The sequence below is a fragment of the Falco peregrinus genome, unplaced genomic scaffold (assembly GCF_023634155.1).
Source record: "Falco peregrinus isolate bFalPer1 unplaced genomic scaffold, bFalPer1.pri scaffold_42, whole genome shotgun sequence".
NCBI lineage: Eukaryota > Metazoa > Chordata > Aves > Falconiformes > Falconidae > Falco > Falco peregrinus.
The window spans coordinates 1,810,455-1,828,877 of record NW_026599609.1 but is presented as its reverse complement, the minus strand read 5'-3'; the positions used below and the strand labels follow the sequence as shown (position 1 = coordinate 1,828,877).

Here is an 18,423-nt window from a genome sequence, read left to right as displayed (position 1 = left end):
TTGGCTTTTAAATATTCATTCAGAATTGCTTTCCCTACGATGTCTAAGAGCACTTTCTGTGAAATCAGAAAAGGAGCTTTGAATGGTTATTTTTGGGGGGTGGGGGAGCATGTGGAATTATTTATTTATATATTTAAAGAATTATGCTAATTTTTAAAACTTTCATTGCCATCCTCAGGGCTGGAAATGTGTTTTCTGTGTTCCATTGCCCTTTTCCAAATGCAAACAGCACGTCTGTTGAATCTCTTGGGGATGGACAGGAGTTGCAGAATGGGGCTCCTGCCCTGGGGTGATGTCATGGGGCTGGGATTGGTTCTCCAGCACTGGTGCCCCATGAGGAAGCCGGGCTCTCCCAGCTCCAGGGCAGTGTTGGCCCATCGAACGCAATCCAGCTGCCCTGGCTGTGCCTGAACTTTGCAGCATCCCCCTTTCCTGGCCCCAGGCCGTTGACAGTGCAGAGAGTGGAGCTCTCCCCAGCCTGTCCCATGGAGATGGGCCTCACTGCCAGAGGGGAATGTAGGACCTGTGTGGTCCTGGAACACTGGTGGAGATGGGACTTTTCTGTTCCTCAGTGTCCCTTCTCTAAGATAGGGATAAGAGCTGTTAGGTGGCAAAAATTCATCAGAGATGCTGAGGCTGTTCTGTGATGTGGGGCTGATGGATGTCTGGGGGGACTTGGGACAGACAAGGAGAGAGGTGACAGTATATGGCATAGTGCCAGGACTGAGGGGCACCAATGTGACCACCACTTTGCAAATGGACAATGGTTTTATTCTCCGTGCAGCATATAAAAAAGCAAAACCTCACGGACATGGGATGTCTCAGAGGCCAGAAACACAAGTTGTAAAATCTGATTTAGACTTAAGACATGGGGATGGGCTTTATGGGACCTACTAAGTCTCATGGTCTGGTGCCCTGGATATGGGTGGTTTACCCTCTGCCCTACCACCTCTCTTGGGTTCAGTGGGAAAGTTGGGGTCTTCTAAGAAGAGGAACAGAAAATGGGACTGCCCCAGGGCACAACTCACAGAAAATGGTCAGGAAGGCAACAGTCCAGAGTCACAGCAAAAGCACGTGAGAGGGACATAGAGCAGAGCAAATCACCCATCCAGCAGCCAGTGGGTCTGCGGCTGAAACTGGGGGCAGTTTCTTATCCTTCTTCAAATAATTGGGTTGCTTTTGCATCTTTATGTGCTCCTATTCATATCACAAATCGTGTTGACAGAGTTCCATGCAGAGCTCCTGGGTGGCCGGGGCTAGCCCTGTTCCTGGAAGAGTTGGTTACAGCTGGCCCAGCTCAGAGCAGGACCGGACATCCCAGGAGCGGGACAAAACATTCCAAGAATGGGACAGGACATCCCAGAAGCAGGCTTTGATGCCACCAGGGATGGCTCCCTCTAGGTGTATCTGCAGCCTGAAGTGCATCTCACCACCCTGCTTAGGGATCATCTCCTGATATAACTCTGCCATGTTCCCTTGCTCTCTGTCCCGAGGTGCATGGGCAAACTCTGCCTGTGGTTGCTGCTGGAAATCATCTTGTTTTTTTTAGCCAAGACCCCATGGATGTGAGTGTGGATACCTCCTTGCACAGTGGGAGTGCATTTTTGGCCAGATGCTTGATGCCCATTGAGTTACACTGCCTGAATCCCTTCCTCAGCCAGATGGGCATGGGACCTCCTTGATCCCAGGATGAGGTTCAGGATCTGCTGTCCTTGGGGGCTGTCTAAATCACTGCAGCATCTCTGGTTTGCTCTGGTGTGGGTGAAAGAAGCCTCTGAGCATTATCATGTGGAGGAGGAGAAGGAGGACGAGGGCATTCCTGGAGGTCTGGGAAGAGCTGGCTGCCTGGGGTAAGGATTATGAAGAGACTGGAGGGGACCTGGCAATGGAGGCAGGCAGGTATGTTGTGAGTGTGCAGCAACTGTGCACCCATGCCTGAGCAAACCTCTCTTTTTGAGTGCAATACCAAGACTTCCTGCATGAAACGGCAGGAAAGACCAAATCCTCACCTGGCTTTTACAAAACTGCACATATCACCCCAATCAACAATGATGTCTTTTCCAAGCACAGCAGCCTTGGCTCTACATGTTCCCAGGCACAGATGGGTGCTGATGGAGATTTCAGTGCTCCTATTTCTATCCAGCTTCCTCAGGAAATCTGGCTCCTCCAACATCTGCATGTGTTTCAGCCCCTCCAAGCAACCCCTGGTCTCGCTTGGCAGAGGTTGAGAAGGAGGATTAATTTTGGGAGGGTTCGTCCAAGCCAGTGCCGGGTGTGTGTGAGACTCCCTGGCGGGGATGCAGCTGGGGATGGAGGATCTCTGCTTTCCCCATCACTCACTATCAGCTGGTATCTGCTGTCCCTGTCTCAGCTTTGCACGTGCAAGCACAGCCTGGTGCCAGCAAACACCTTGGCTCATCTGCTTCCGTGGTGTCACTTCAATGTTAATTGCCTTCATTAAAGGGGATCAGAAGCTCACTGAGCTCACTCAGCGTGAGCCCCAGGCATGTGATGTTTTGATTTCCAGGCACCAGTGGGGCTGAGATATTCCCATTGTCTAACCTGGTGCTGGAAAAGGACCTCAAAACCAGGGATGGTGCAGATCCCCATGGCAGCTGGTGGGGGACAAAAGCCTGTTCCCAGCCTGGACCAGTGCTTTACTGGAGCTCACCGGGGAGCACAGGGGAAAGTCTTTTCAACTTTCTGCTCAGAGCAATGATTTCTCCCTCGGCTCTGAGCAAATCCCTGTTGCTCCTTGCTGCCCAAGGTTACTCTAGACATCTCTGCACCAGAAAAGGCTGAACTCTGACAACCTGGGGCACCTCTGGACGACCCCACAAAGGAACGAGAGTATGTCCAGCTGGGTGCCCAGACAGGTCTGACTTTGCTGTACCCTGCTTTGCCTGACCAGATGTGAGTGGGCGTGTGTGCCTCAGTTTCCCTGGGTGTAAAATGGGGACAATGCCTATGTCCTGCTGAACGAGAGCTCAACATACCAGTGGGGGATAGATGTGTAGGGTGTTGGGCTATAAAAATGTATAAAGCTATATACATAAAGTGTACTTAAAGGTCAATATAGTGCAAGGCTACAGCGGATTGCAACAAGGAAAGACCTCGCCTGTACACCCTTGGAGCTGAGGCAGGAGGAGGCCATTGCACAGAGATGCTGTGGGCATGTTGGTGGGTCGTCTGCTGGAGATGTGTGCTATGAGAGGAAGATGCTGAAGGGCCTGGTGTACTCCTTTTTTTTTGTTTTTGCTTTTGGGGGTTGGGTCCTGAGTCCCTGGTCTGTGGATCGTCTAGGATCCTTGACCACCTGAGCATGGGCTTGCTGGGGCTGAATTCAGCTGTGTTGCCTCCTCTGGGTGCTTGGTGGGGCGGCGAGGAGATGCCTCCACCTACATCTCCTCAGATGGAGCTGGTGAGTCCATCTGCCAACCCTTCAACTGGAGATCTATCCCCTCTTAATGTCCCCCCGGAGTGCTCTGGCCATGCCCTAGATGGAGCTGGTGGGAGCTGCTTTGTTGCTTTTGATAAACATCTTCTGGGAAAGAAAGGCCAAATTCTCTCCATCTCCCATGCCTGCTACATGCAGAGATGGAGGTCAGAAGATGAAGTTTCATCTTGGAGCGGGGCTGGGAGGTGAAGAGAATGGCAGATTTAGAGGAAGGGATAAATAGTCTAAGGTGAAGGGGTGGGAGCTTGGTGAGCTGGGCTTCAGCGGAAGGTGGAAAAGAACAGGGTGAATGTTTGTGTTGTTGAATGTTGAAGTCTGCGCATAGGGAGCTGAAGCTCTACCAACTGAAAAACCGGTACAGAGGTCTACCAGGAAAGGCAGAGTGGTGGGAAAGGTGGGCAGGGATAGACTGGGCAACATGGACAGACCCCATGAGGTGGATCTGGAGCAGCCAGGGAGGCACCTGCAGCTCTTGGGGTCCAGACTCACCTGAGGCCGTGGGGTGGCCCTGACCAGTGCCAAGTGATGACTTGGGAACACTTGTGAAGGGCCATGTGGATTGGAAGGTTGATGCTGTCCCAGCTGCAACTGCTGAAGGTGCTGGTGGGGAAAGGAGTGGTTGTAAAACAACCTTAAAACCTAGAGAGTCCCCAGAAGGGGAAACTGGGAAATTCCTCTTGAGGTCCCCTGCCCATTCTTGCTTTTCCCTTTCCAATGCAGTAATGATTGTGTGTAGGGACAACTTGTGTATGGAGAATTTGGGAGGGAGTAGGGTCTGGATGGTGGTGGAGACAGGGCCGTGAAGTTGAGCTGGAGGGAGGTTTTGGAAACCCAGTGGGCCCAGACAGGCCTGATCGAGCACCCAGTGGAGGCGATGGGATAACAAAGCACTGGAAACTCAAGAGATTGTAGCTTTAATTAGAGACCTTCCTGAGGCAATGCGTCCCTTTGCCCTGCTGCAGACACAAGCCTCTTCCCCGCGCGTGGAAATGTCCAGGAGGAGGGATGGAGGAGATCGGGAAGGAGAGAAGGAGGAAGAAGAGGTATGAAAGTTAGGTAGCTCTATGGGTCAAAAATATACAACACTGATATCGTACACGGCCATCAGTCCTGTCTGGCCAGCAAGCTGGGGCCAGGTGGTGGCCCCTTGCAGCCAGCCCAGCTCTGAGTCCCCCCTGCCCTGTGGGGGGTCACTTCCGCCACCCGATTTGGGCCATGAGGTGAGCATTGGCGGCGGCCTTTGCCCGCAGGTTCTTGGCTTTGGCGATGTTGAAGAGAACGTTCATGATGTTGGTGGGGACGTCGAGGGAGAGGGTGACCTTGGTGCGGCGGTCGCTCTTGGCCCGGTTTTGGTACGTCTTCCCCTTTACCTGTGCCTGGGAGACATATTTGTAATGGCCTTCACCTGGGAACGTCCTTTTCCCCATCTCTTCATCCACCGCATCCTCCCCCACCTCCTCATCTGACACCTCCTCTGGCGATGGCAAGTCGAAACTGCGCTTGTCCAAGATGGTGTTTTCTTCTGGGCGGCTCTTCTGGGCTTCAGCAAGGGCCGCATTAAGGCAGCTGAAGATAGAGGCGGCGCTGTAGAGGTGGAGAGCTTGGCCAGTCTCGGCAGCACAGAGGAGGGCAAGGAGGAGCAGCAGCCTGGTGTGGGCCATTGTGGTGGCCTGCCCAATGGAGAGAGTGAGGGGAGGGCAGAGATGGGCATGAGCATCCTGCCGGGCCCAGGATAGAGCACCATTGTCTCCCCATCCTCCCACATCCCATAGACCTGGGTCCCTCTCCCAGATTCTGCACTCTTGGTTTCACCTCCCAGGTCTCCCCCATCCCCTCTAATGGTTAGGACAGGTGGGTGGGAATCAGTTGTCCTGGGGCCTCCTCCTCCAAGGTGCAATCCCCCAGCCCTTGGTTTTGGGGTGCTGGGTGGGAGGTGGAATGTCCAAAATGCTTTGCAAAGCTGCAGTCTCCATGAAGGAAAGGATTTGGCCATCCATTTGCTGAAGCACCAGTGCCTGCTGCAGGAGAGATGGTTTCTACTGTGGGTACCTCCTTGCCTGGAGGAATCTCATTGCAGCCTCCCTGCAGCCCTCTCTACCTTGCTAACTCCTCCATGGAGTAACTGTGGGTACCACCAGGTGCTGTAAAGGTGGGTTTTCCTTTCAGCTCCTCTCTGGTCAGTCTGAAGCCACCAGAGATGTTTCTGTGCTCTTTGAAACCAGAACTTGCCCTTCCACCTGTTCACAAAACTCTTTCTGAAAAGGGCATGAAGAGTGGGGGACAGTCAGCCCCAGTGCTGGAGGTGTGATCTGCCACCAGTCCACTGTGATGGCCCCATGTCCCTTCTCCAGCCCTGACCCTGGGTGCTCCAGGGCTGCCTGTTACCCCATGGCTCCATGCCCAGGACCCCCCTCCACCCTGCGTTCAGGATGGGCTGCCCCATCTGATGGCCCATCTAGGGTGCAGTCCCCCTGTGGACAGCCCTGCCTGGGGACCTGGGGCCACCTCCAAAATAACATCATAGCAGCGTCACTCCCTGCTTGAAAGACAGTCATTTCTGGGCCTTGAGGGGGACTGAAAACCTTGGGATAACCCTCCTGCTCCACAAAACCTCCCCATCTCTGAGTCCTGTCTCTCCCAGTAGCGACCCATTGCCCTGTATACCCACCCGACCATTCAAAAAGACCACCGAAAAGGCCACAGGGGATCTCATGGTGAGGGTCTTTGCCCCTGTCGAGGTCAGAAAAGTGTCCCTGGGGCCAGCCCTGAGGGCACATGGCCCCTCCAAGCGCCTGGAGGTGTGCTGGCATTCCCGATCTTCAGACCCCACCTTGTGGCAAGGGCACCGCATGGCAAGCCCTGGCCAGGGGACAGTCCCCGGGGGTGCAGGGCCCTGCCTGGGGCTGGGGTTTCATCACTGATTTGGGGTCACGAACTGCTAATTTATTTCCCATGGGGACAGGAGTGTGGAGGTGTCAGGGAGGCTGGGGAAGCCCGTGGGAAGTTCTTTCAGAGCAGGATGGCTCCCTTGGGTCTCCATGGATGTCTGTGTCTTTGGGGATGGAGTATGTGCATCTTCTGGGTATGGAGGCTGTGCACCACTGCATAAGGGGCTGCTGGGTGGGGGAGATGTCCTCAGACCCATCAAAATCAAGTCAAATCACTTGCCCTAGGAGTTGTCACCCTGGACCTGCTCTTCTTCCCCCTGAGCCGTGGTCCCTGAAACTGCTGTCACTTTAACTGTCCATCACCGTCCTGTGGAGGGGGAGACTGGGACAGGTTTATCCCCTTAACCCTGCCCTTTGCAGTCCCTCAGAGGGGGAGAATGGGGCAGGTCGTACAGGCAGGATTTGAAGGACCTGTTTAATTTCCACTCCTTTGCCTCGCATGCCCCTGCACAAAACCCCACAGAGACACACACACACACCCCCCCCCAGGCAACAGCCACCCCCTTAACTCTGCCCTGTGTCCAGAAGAGAGACAGAGGACATGCAGCAGCCATGGCACGACCCAGGCAGCACGGGGGAGGAAACCTTTCCCCAGGCACACAGCCCCCATGCAAGAGCAATTCAGGGCCCAAACCTCTCCTTCCTTCAGCCCCAGTTCAGACATGTAAACACTGGGACTTAGTTTTTTGCTTGCAAAAGCTTAACAGGATGAAGATCTTTCTCCTACCCCAAAACCTCCCCCTTTGCAGCTGCGTTTCAGCCTCAGAAGGAACAGTCCCCCTCACAAAAAAAAAAAAAAAAAAAGAAAATCCTGGCAGCCCCTGCTAGCAGGGTGGGTGGCATGAATTTAGAGGCTGCTAAATTTCTCACCCTTGTCTACAACCCCTGCTCTCCCTGGGACCCTGGTCCTGAGCTGCTGGGTGGAGAGGCAGAATATCTTCAAAAGGCCTTGCAGAGCCCTCAGGATCATGACCCTCCCCAAGAGCAGTGGGCCATACCTAACATTTTCACTGAGGTAATTTCATAGCAGCGAGTTGAGCACAGAGGAGGCTTCAGCCCAACAGTAGATGGGAGGACCCATCTACTGTCTATTCATGCTCCCAGCACCCTGGTTTTTTAGGCTAACTGCAGCTAACAATGAGCTCTGGGCTCTTTCCACCTCCCAATTATAGGAGGCAGCAACACATCTCCATCCTTCTAACCATCCCTGGCTGTACCTGCCAGTGCATCACTTTGGGAACATCTCCAGAATCACATCCCCATTAGGACAGAGGGCAGCTGTAGCTACAGGGTATGGAGGAGGTCTGGGGCAGAGGGAGACTGACTTCACTTTGAGACAGAACCCAGCATTAAAATGAGGAGTGGGTATACAACAAACAAATGTGGTGTATAACTCCATGCAGCATGGAGCCAGCCATTCTCCTACCCCACAGGCTTATGAACACTCCTTCTCTATATCTTATCAGAGGCTTTTCATGGCTTTTCCTCCTGAGCCACTCCATCACATTGGCCTGGCACACCTCCTCAGGGCAAACTCCAACCCCAGGTGCACAGGACTGAGCTCATGCTTGCACCAACCCCTGAGCAAGACCCCAGTCTACAGCTACAGCACTGCTCCACCAGCCAGTACTTGCTCGGGCAACAAACAGGCTTTACCAAAGATGGTGAGGTAAAGCCCCACCAGAAAAGTACTTTTTGCCCAGGTGCCACTCCCTGTAATGGCACTGGTCAAACTGGGGGTTCCCTGTTCTCCCAGACATGCTTCCTCCGAGCTGCTCTTGGTGGCAAGAAGAACAGCATCCAGCTCCAGACAGACAAGTCCCTGCAGGATATAAGACACTTGCCTCACAGCAATAATTATTGTTGATGATCCTTACAGATGACCTGCCCAGAGCACACTCTTATCAGCATTTGCTGTTCTCCCCAGGACAACATCCACACAGAAGGGACCACCCCACAGAATAAATCTTCATTAAGTCCAAAGAACTCAGAGAAAGAAAATCTTTATTCAAATAAAAAAAAAAAAAAGACAGTTGCATAGAAGTATACAGGTGCATTTCTAATTAAAAGGTGCTTTTACAGTAAAAGCTAGAGCAAGAGTTTGCCATTTTAGCCAAAGCAGGCAGCTTGCAACATTCCCCTGGATTAGAAATCCAGATCCTCTGCCTAGGCAGGATGCGTCCCCAACACTAAGTCAGGCACCTATTCAGCTTCACTCATCAATAAACAGCAGTGTGATAAAGCTCAAGACACCCATGCTACAGAAGTGCACTATGAGAGCATAAACTATGCAAGCAGAAAAGGTATAATACGTCAAACAGTAGCATTGCTGTTCAGGACAACCCTTTAGCACCTCCAGGCACTCAGAACCAATTTAGCCTTATGACAGAGGACTGACTTCATTAAGAACAGACTGCAGTTCATTAATACTCATCCTCATCAGCCTCATCTTCTCCATCTGCAGAGTCCCTGCCAACCTCCTCATAATCCTTCTCCAGGGCAGCCAGGTCCTCTCTGGCCTCTGAAAACTCCCCCTCCTCCATGCCCTCCCCCACATACCAGTGCACAAAGGCTCGCTTGGCATACATCAGGTCAAACTTGTGGTCCAGACGGGCCCATGCCTCCGCAATGGCCGTGGTGTTGCTCAGCATGCACACAGCCCGCTGCACCTTGGCCAGGTCTCCCCCAGGCACCACCGTGGGAGGCTGGTAGTTGATACCCACCTTGAAGCCTGTGGGGCACCAGTCCACAAACTGGATCGACCGGCGTGTTTTAATGGCTGCAATGGCTGCATTCACATCCTTGGGCACCACGTCACCTCGGTACAGCAGGCAGCATGCCATGTACTTGCCACGGCGTGGGTCACACTTCACCATCTGGTTGGAGAACTCAAAGCAAGCATTGGTGATCTCCGGCACAGACAGCTGCTCATGGTAGGCTTTCTCCGCAGAGATGATGGGTGCATAGGTTGTGAGCGGGAAGTGTATCCGTGGGTAGGGCACCAGGTTGGTCTGAAACTCAGTCAGGTCAACATTCAGAGCACCATTGAATCTCAAGGAGGCAGTGACTGACGAGACTATCTGCCCAATCAGCCTGTTGAGGTTGGTGTAGGTGGGACGCTCAATGTCCAGGTTGCGGTTGCAGATGTCATAGATGGCTTCGTTGTCCACCATGAAGGAGCAGTCCGAGTGCTCCAGGGTAGTGTGGGTGGTGAGGATAGAGTTGTAGGGCTCCACCACTGCTGTGGAGACCTGTGGGGCTGGGTACACAGAGAACTCCAGCTTGGACTTCTTGCTGTACTCCACAGAGAGCCGTTCCATGAGAAGGGAGGTGAACCCAGAGCCTGTGCCTCCCCCAAAGCTATGGGAGACCAGGAATCCTTGGAGGCCACTGCACTGCTCAGTCTGGAGCACCAGGGAAAGAACCAGAAGGACCGAGTTAATGGAGTTATTGTGGTGTCCTTGGATTTAAGCTAAAGTTCTGTGTTTAACCATCAAGATCAAGTCTTTGGGCGTTTGTGGGTTTTGGTTTTTTTTGGGTTTTTTTGGTTTTGTTTTTTTTTTTTTTTTTTTTTTTTTTTTACTGCTTACACACAACCCTCTCACTTCTAGAAGGTGGGATCTGTTAGACACAGCAAATTAAGCTGCTTTTACATTATCTTCTACTTTTGGAGGAAAGGAGGCCTGGCCTGAGGGAGTGACATATTAGGTCAGAGAGACTCACAATACTAACAGTCAAGAAGATTAGGAGAAGTCTGAAAGTCACTACAAGTTTCCACTTAAATCAAGTGTTATCACAGCACTTCTGAGGTCTGTGTGGGTGAAACCTTATGCTCCAGACACTATCACACTAGGGAAGAGAGGTCTAAGGGGAGCCACTATCCAGAAGCTGAGATGTGACATTGTTTGGGATAAGATTTTGGATCAGGATTGACACAGCAAACCCTACACACATTAGGGGAAAGCCCTCTTGCCTGGACAGTCAAGTCGCAGCTGCTTCTTTTCCTGCTTAAGCTGGGGGCATCTTGAGTCCCTGGTTTTCCCCTTAAGTCCCAAGCAGCAAGGCCTACACCCACAGGCATCCCATTGTGTTGCTCCAGGTCACAGTGGCATTTTCAAGCCAACCAAGATATGCTTGGTTTAGTCTCACCACTGCCTCCCTCTCTCCACTCCAGCCACCCAGCCCATTGCATCTCTTGACAGCCAGGGCAAAAGCAACCAGAGCGCTATGCAGACGACCCTCCACAAGGTTTTTACCATTTTACGAGCTCTGTCAACAACAGAGTCAATGATCTCCTTCCCAACGGTGTAGCGGCCCCGAGCATAGTTGTTGGCAGCATCTTCTTTGCCACTGATGAGCTGCTCTGGGTGGAAGAGCGTGCGGTAGATCCCAGTCCTGATCTCATCTGGAGGGGATTGAGATCTCATGAGTGTCACTAGCATAAGATCTGCTGTCTACCAAGTTACTTGCACTAATTTAGATGCAGTTTTACATGGTGAGGCTGCTAGCTTCCAAGAGTTTAGGTGGCCAACACCACACTTCAGGTACAGAGAAGTTATTGCCCCCACCGCCAAGAGTTTTGGAGACCTTCCATGACTTACCAATGACAGTAGACTCTAGGTCAACAAATATTGCCCTGGGTACATACTTCCCTGATCCTGTCTCACTGAAGAAGGTCCCAAAGGAAGAGTCTGCTTGCCCTGGGAATTCACTGGGGAAGAATCCATCTGGCTCAATCCCGTGCTCCAGGCAATATAATTCCCAACAGGAATTGCCCATCTGGACACCAGCCTGGCCAATATGGATAGAAATACACTCCCTCTGCACAGGAATGGGAGAGAAGAGAAGAGAAAGTTAGGAGTGTACACTGAGGAATTAGACTAAAGCGGGCACTTCTGAATGTCTTTATAGAGCATGTGGCTAACAACCTATGGACAAGAGGAACATTAACCCAGCTTGGTGGCAGCCAGGACACTTTCTCTGTAGCAGGCACCCGAGAGCTGCCGAACAACCCACAAATAAGCATTAGCACTTCAGAGAGATGCTGCAATCTCCCAGCAAGGCAGATGCAGAGAGCAGGGTGTTGTGGCAGGTCCCTCCGCATCCCAACACTCATATTGCTCAAGAGCCCTGTTACAAGAAGCAGGCCACCACGCCCAGCTGCTGAATCTACAGTACATGGTGGCTATCAGGTCCAACTGCTCATGGTTTCTTCTCTTTGCTTTGCTGATCCTGCCTTGGGGCAGGAGACAGGGCACAGACAGCCTTCCCAGGTACTGTATCTGGTGCTCTCAGCTGCAGAGGAGGGAATGATTCAGCCCAGCCAGCCTTAGGCAGCAGTGGGAACACTCCCACCATGCTCCTCCCAGGGAGGTACAGGCAGACTTCTCCCGGCTCAGACAGCAGCAGCAGCCCTCTGCTTCTCTCTGATGGGAGAAGCCAGTGCTGTTGAGCTTCAAGAACTGACTGTCAGAGTAGTTTCTCATCTCCATTTAGATTAGATACAGCTATGCAGGATCACCGATTAGAGACAGCTGGAGAGAATCCAAGCAAGAGAGCATTTCTTCATTACCTCCATACAAGACTAGTAATTGCCCCATAAAGCAACTGCTCTTGGCTTGGCTAGAGAGGAGTCCCTGTACAGAAAGTGTGGTTGTGCTGTTGAACTCCTTGACACAGGAGGCTGTGAAACCCAGGCTTTTGGGCTCAAAGAGACTGGACTAGAGACTTCTACTGAGGCTTACTAAGGGAAAAAAACCACGTCCATTTCAAGAAGCCCTGAGCTACAAGATAAGAAAGTGTCAGATGGGCTTACCCAAACCTTAGTCTGCCTTCACCATCTGCTTTTAGCTGTGGCCTAGGCAGGACACTGCACCAGCACAGCAACTCTCAAGTTATCTTCTTGCAAGAAGCCTGGCACAGCAGGACCCCTACCAAGCACAGACACAGGGCAGCAACATCCTCCACTACAGCAGAGGGTCCTGCCCTGAGTGTTGGTGTTTAATATAGCAGCCCTCAGCCACCACCACTGCACTTCTCTTCCTAAACAGTCCCAGGACAGCCTTAGCCACCCCCAACGCCAAGGACAGAACAGGGATGCTGAACCAGTCTCCACAAGGAGAGACCTTCATCCCCTGTTCCAGGTCTGCCCCAGCCCCACAGCAGCACCAGATGGGCACCTAGCTCAGTCATGTATTGAATACCACCAGCAATGCCTTCAAAATATCTTCACACAGAAGGATAAACAGGTCTGAAGGCATTTCAGCAGAGTAGCCCTCCCTAGGTCAGGAAGAGGGGGACACCAACATTTGCAAAGCCAACCCAGCACTGGACATGCCCAAGCACAAGCTCTGCGCCTTTAGGAACCCCTTGTCCAGGGCTCACACGCTCCCCCATACCCCACAACCAGTTTTACACCCACGGAAGCACACAGCCAGGGGCAAAACATCTCACTGGGAAAAAAAAGCCATCGCCAGCCTCACCCTCCTGCAGAGCCAGGCAGGACCAGCCCTGACTATCAGAGAGCAGACCCACAGCTACTCACCATTGCTCCAAACCTCCAGGACCCCTTACCACACTTAGAACCACCTCCCTGAGAGCACACCCTATCTGCCTCCCTCTTGGGCTTTTTATAGAAGGTAGAGCTGGGCTCTCTGCTAGAGGGGTCCCTCCTGTCCCCTCCTTGTGCAGCCACCTGCTGGCAAAGGGTTCAGGTGTTTCTGCTCCAGGAGGGATAGCCATGTGGGGTAATCAAGGTTCTTTGAAGGATTTGCACCTGCAAACCCATAGAGTTTGGAGTTTCTTTGGCTTTTAAATATTCATTCAGAATTGCTTTCCCTACGATGTCTAAGAGCACTTTCTGTGAAATCAGAAAAGGAGCTTTGAATGGTTATTTTTGGGGGGTGGGGGAGCATGTGGAATTATTTATTTATATATTTAAAGAATTATGCTAATTTTTAAAACTTTCATTGCCATCCTCAGGGCTGGAAATGTGTTTTCTGTGTTCCATTGCCCTTTTCCAAATGCAAACAGCACGTCTGTTGAATCTCTTGGGGATGGACAGGAGTTGCAGAATGGGGCTCCTGCCCTGGGGTGATGTCATGGGGCTGGGATTGGTTCTCCAGCATGGTGCCCCATGAGGAAGCCAGGCTCTCCCAGCTCCAGGGCAGTGTTGGCCCATCGAACGCAATCCAGCTACCCTGGCTGTGCCTGAACTTTGCAGCATCCCCCTTTCCTGGCCCCAGGCCGTTGACAGTGCAGAGAGTGGAGCTCTCCCCAGCCTGTCCCATGGAGATGGGCCTCACTGCCAGAGGGGAATGTAGGACCTGTGTGGTCCTGGAACACTGGTGGAGATGGGACTTTTCTGTTCCTCAGTGTCCCTTCTCTAAGATAGGGATAAGAGCTGTTAGGTGGCAAAAATTCATCAGAGATGCTGAGGCTGTTCTGTGATGTGGGGCTGATGGATGTCTGGGGGGACTTGGGACAGACAAGGAGAGAGGTGACAGTATATGGCATAATGCCAGGACTGAGGGGCACCAATGTGACCACCACTTTGCAAATGGACAATGGTTTTATTCTCCGTGCAGCATATAAAAAAGCAAAACCTCACGGACATGGGATGTCTCAGAGGCCAGAAACACAAGTTGTAAAATCTGATTTAGACTTAAGACATGGGGATGGGCTTTATGGGACCTACTAAGTCTCATGGTCTGGTGCCCTGGATATGGGTGGTTTACCCTCTGCCCTACCACCTCTCTTGGGTTCAGTGGGAAAGTTGGGGTCTTCTAAGAAGAGGAACAGAAAATGGGACTGCCCCAGGGCACAACTCACAGAAAATGGTCAGGAAGGCAACAGTCCAGAGTCACAGCAAAAGCACGTGAGAGGGACATAGAGCAGAGCAAATCACCCATCCAGCAGCCAGTGGGTCTGCGGCTGAAACTGGGGGCAGTTTCTTATCCTTCTTCAAATAATTGGGTTGCTTTTGCATCTTTATGTGCTCCTATTCATATCACAAATCGTGTTGACAGAGTTCCATGCAGAGCTCCTGGGTGGCCGGGGCTAGCCCTGTTCCTGGAAGAGTTGGTTACAGCTGGCCCAGCTCAGAGCAGGACCGGACATCCCAGGAGCGGGACAAAACATTCCAAGAATGGGACAGGACATCCCAGAAGCAGGCTTTGATGCCACCAGGGATGGCTCCCTCTAGGTGTATCTGCAGCCTGAAGTGCATCTCACCACCCTGCTTAGGGCTCATCTCCTGATATAACTCTGCCATGTTCCCTTGCTCTCTGTCCCGAGGTGCATGGGCAAACTCTGCCTGTGGTTGCTGCTGGAAATCATCTTGTTTTTTTTAGCCAAGACCCCATGGATGTGAGTGTGGATACCTCCTTGCACAGTGGGAGTGCATTTTTGGCCAGATGCTTGATGCCCATTGAGTTACACTGCCTGAATCCCTTCCTCAGCCAGATGGGCATGGGACCTCCTTGATCCCAGGATGAGGTTCAGGATCTGCTGTCCTTGGGGGCTGTCTAAATCACTGCAGCATCTCTGGTTTGCTCTGGTGTGGGTGAAAGAAGCCTCTGAGCATTATCATGTGGAGGAGGAGAAGGAGGACGAGGGCATTCCTGGAGGTCTGGGAAGAGCTGGCTGCCTGGGGTAAGGATTATGAAGAGACTGGAGGGGACCTGGCAATGGAGGCAGGCAGGTATGTTGTGAGTGTGCAGCAACTGTGCACCCATGCCCGAGCAAACCTCTCTTTTTGAGTGCAATACCAAGACTTCCTGCATGAAACGGCAGGAAAGACCAAATCCTCACCTGGCTTTTACAAAACTGCACATATCACCCCAATCAACAATGATGTCTTTTCCAAGCACAGCAGCCTTGGCTCTACATGTTCCCAGGCACAGATGGGTGCTGATGGAGATTTCAGTGCTCCTATTTCTATCCAGCTTCCTCAGGAAATCTGGCTCCTCCAACATCTGCATGTGTTTCAGCCCCTCCAAGCAACCCCTGGTCTCGCTTGGCAGAGGTTGAGAAGGAGGATTAATTTTGGGAGGGTTCGTCCAAGCCAGTGCCGGGTGTGTGTGAGACTCCCTGGCGGGGATGCAGCTGGGGATGGAGGATCTCTGCTTTCCCCATCACTCACTATCAGCTGGTATCTGCTGTCCCTGTCTCAGCTTTGCACGTGCAAGCACAGCCTGGTGCCAGCAAACACCTTGGCTCATCTGCTTCCGTGGTGTCACTTCAATGTTAATTGCCTTCATTAAAGGGGATCAGAAGCTCACTGAGCTCACTCAGCGTGAGCCCCAGGCATGTGATGTTTTGATTTCCAGGCACCAGTGGGGCTGAGATATTCCCATTGTCTAACCTGGTGCTGGAAAAGGACCTCAAAACCAGGGATGGTGCAGATCCCCATGGCAGCTGGTGGGGGACAAAAGCCTGTTCCCAGCCTGGACCAGTGCTTTACTGGAGCTCACCGGGGAGCACAGGGGAAAGTCTTTTCAACTTTCTGCTCAGAGCAATGATTTCTCCCTCGGCTCTGAGCAAATCCCTGTTGCTCCTTGCTGCCCAAGGTTACTCTAGACATCTCTGCACCAGAAAAGGCTGAACTCTGACAACCTGGGGCACCTCTGGACGACCCCACAAAGGAACGAGAGTATGTCCAGCTGGGTGCCCAGACAGGTCTGACTTTGCTGTACCCTGCTTTGCCTGACCAGATGTGAGTGGGCGTGTGTGCCTCAGTTTCCCTGGGTGTAAAATGGGGACAATGCCTATGTCCTGCTGAACGAGAGCTCAACATACCAGTGGGGGATAGATGTGTAGGGTGTTGGGCTATAAAAATGTATAAAGCTATATACATAAAGTGTACTTAAAGGTCAATATAGTGCAAGGCTACAGCGGATTGCAACAAGGAAAGACCTCGCCTGTACACCCTTGGAGCTGAGGCAGGAGGAGGCCATTGCACAGAGATGCTGTGGGCATGTTGGTGGGTCGTCTGCTGGAGATGTGTGCTATGAGAGGAAGATGCTGAAGGGCCTGGTGTACTCCTTTTTTTTTGTTTTTGCTTTTGGGGGTTGGGTCCTGAGTCCCTGGTCTGTGGATCGTCTAGGATCCTTGACCACCTGAGCATGGGCTTGCTGGGGCTGAATTCAGCTGTGTTGCCTCCTCTGGGTGCTTGGTGGGGCGGCGAGGAGATGCCTCCACCTACATCTCCTCAGATGGAGCTGGTGAGTCCATCTGCCAACCCTTCAACTGGAGATCTATCCCCTCTTAATGTCCCCCCGGAGTGCTCTGGCCATGCCCTAGATGGAGCTGGTGGGAGCTGCTTTGTTGCTTTTGATAAACATCTTCTGGGAAAGAAAGGCCAAATTCTCTCCATCTCCCATGCCTGCTACATGCAGAGATGGAGGTCAGAAGATGAAGTTTCATCTTGGAGCGGGGCTGGGAGGTGAAGAGAATGGCAGATTTAGAGGAAGGGATAAATAGTCTAAGGTGAAGGGGTGGGAGCTTGGTGAGCTGGGCTTCAGCGGAAGGTGGAAAAGAACAGGGTGAATGTTTGTGTTGTTGAATGTTGAAGTCTGCGCATAGGGAGCTGAAGCTCTACCAACTGAAAAACCGGTACAGAGGTCTACCAGGAAAGGCAGAGTGGTGGGAAAGGTGGGCAGGGATAGACTGGGCAACATGGACAGACCCCATGAGGTGGATCTGGAGCAGCCAGGGAGGCACCTGCAGCTCTTGGGGTCCAGACTCACCTGAGGCCGTGGGGTGGCCCTGACCAGTGCCAAGTGATGACTTGGGAACACTTGTGAAGGGCCATGTGGATTGGAAGGTTGATGCTGTCCCAGCTGCAACTGCTGAAGGTGCTGGTGGGGAAAGGAGTGGTTGTAAAACAACCTTAAAACCTAGAGAGTCCCCAGAAGGGGAAACTGGGAAATTCCTCTTGAGGTCCCCTGCCCATTCTTGCTTTTCCCTTTCCAATGCAGTAATGATTGTGTGTAGGGACAACTTGTGTATGGAGAATTTGGGAGGGAGTAGGGTCTGGATGGTGGTGGAGACAGGGCCGTGAAGTTGAGCTGGAGGGAGGTTTTGGAAACCCAGTGGGCCCAGACAGGCCTGATCGAGCACCCAGTGGAGGCGATGGGATAACAAAGCACTGGAAACTCAAGAGATTGTAGCTTTAATTAGAGACCTTCCTGAGGCAATGCGTCCCTTTGCCCTGCTGCAGACACAAGCCTCTTCCCCGCGCGTGGAAATGTCCAGGAGGAGGGATGGAGGAGATCGGGAAGGAGAGAAGGAGGAAGAAGAGGTATGAAAGTTAGGTAGCTCTATGGGTCAAAAATATACAACACTGATATCGTACACGGCCATCAGTCCTGTCTGGCCAGCAAGCTGGGGCCAGGTGGTGGCCCCTTGCAGCCAGCCCAGCTCTGAGTCCCCCCTGCCCTGTGGGGGGTCACTTCCGCCACCCGATTTGGGCCATGAGGTGAGCATTGGCGGCGGCCTTTGCCCGCAGGTTCTTGGCTTTGGCGATGTTGAAGAGAACGTTCATGATGTTGGTGGGGACGTCGAGGGAGAGGGTGACCTTGGTGCGGCGGTCGCTCTTGGCCCGGTTTTGGTACGTCTTCCCCTTTACCTGTGCCTGGGAGACATATTTGTAATGGCCTTCACCTGGGAACGTCCTTTTCCCCATCTCTTCATCCACCGCATCCTCCCCCACCTCCTCATCTGACACCTCCTCTGGCGATGGCAAGTCGAAACTGCGCTTGTCCAAGATGGTGTTTTCTTCTGGGCGGCTCTTCTGGGCTTCAGCAAGGGCCGCATTAAGGCAGCTGAAGATAGAGGCGGCGCTGTAGAGGTGGAGAGCTTGGCCAGTCTCGGCAGCACAGAGGAGGGCAAGGAGGAGCAGCAGCCTGGTGTGGGCCATTGTGGTGGCCTGCCCAATGGAGAGAGTGAGGGGAGGGCAGAGATGGGCATGAGCATCCTGCCGGGCCCAGGATAGAGCACCATTGTCTCCCCATCCTC

The 18,423-nt window shown here is 52.6% G+C and overlaps 3 protein-coding genes across 3 annotated transcripts; all 3 read right to left on the bottom strand.

The window, feature by feature from the left end:
• Positions 1-4,647: 4,647 nt before the first annotated feature.
• Positions 4,648-5,118, bottom strand: LOC129783470 (urocortin-3-like). Its single transcript, XM_055793429.1, has one exon. The coding sequence runs from the start codon at positions 5,116-5,118 to the stop codon at positions 4,648-4,650; it is 471 nt and encodes a 156-aa protein (XP_055649404.1).
• Positions 5,119-8,781: 3,663 nt separating this feature from the next.
• LOC129783501 (tubulin alpha-3 chain-like) lies at positions 8,782-11,199 on the bottom strand. Its single transcript, XM_055793457.1, has 3 exons — positions 11,007-11,199; positions 10,662-10,810; positions 8,782-9,809 (listed from the first exon to the last, which is right to left on the bottom strand). The coding sequence occupies exons 1-3, from the start codon at positions 11,182-11,184 to the stop codon at positions 8,829-8,831; spliced, it is 1,308 nt and encodes a 435-aa protein (XP_055649432.1). The 5' UTR covers positions 11,185-11,199; the 3' UTR covers positions 8,782-8,828.
• Positions 11,200-17,854: 6,655 nt separating this feature from the next.
• Positions 17,855-18,325, bottom strand: LOC129783471 (urocortin-3-like). The gene has a single exon (XM_055793430.1). The coding sequence runs from the start codon at positions 18,323-18,325 to the stop codon at positions 17,855-17,857; it is 471 nt and encodes a 156-aa protein (XP_055649405.1).
• Positions 18,326-18,423: the final 98 nt, after the last annotated feature.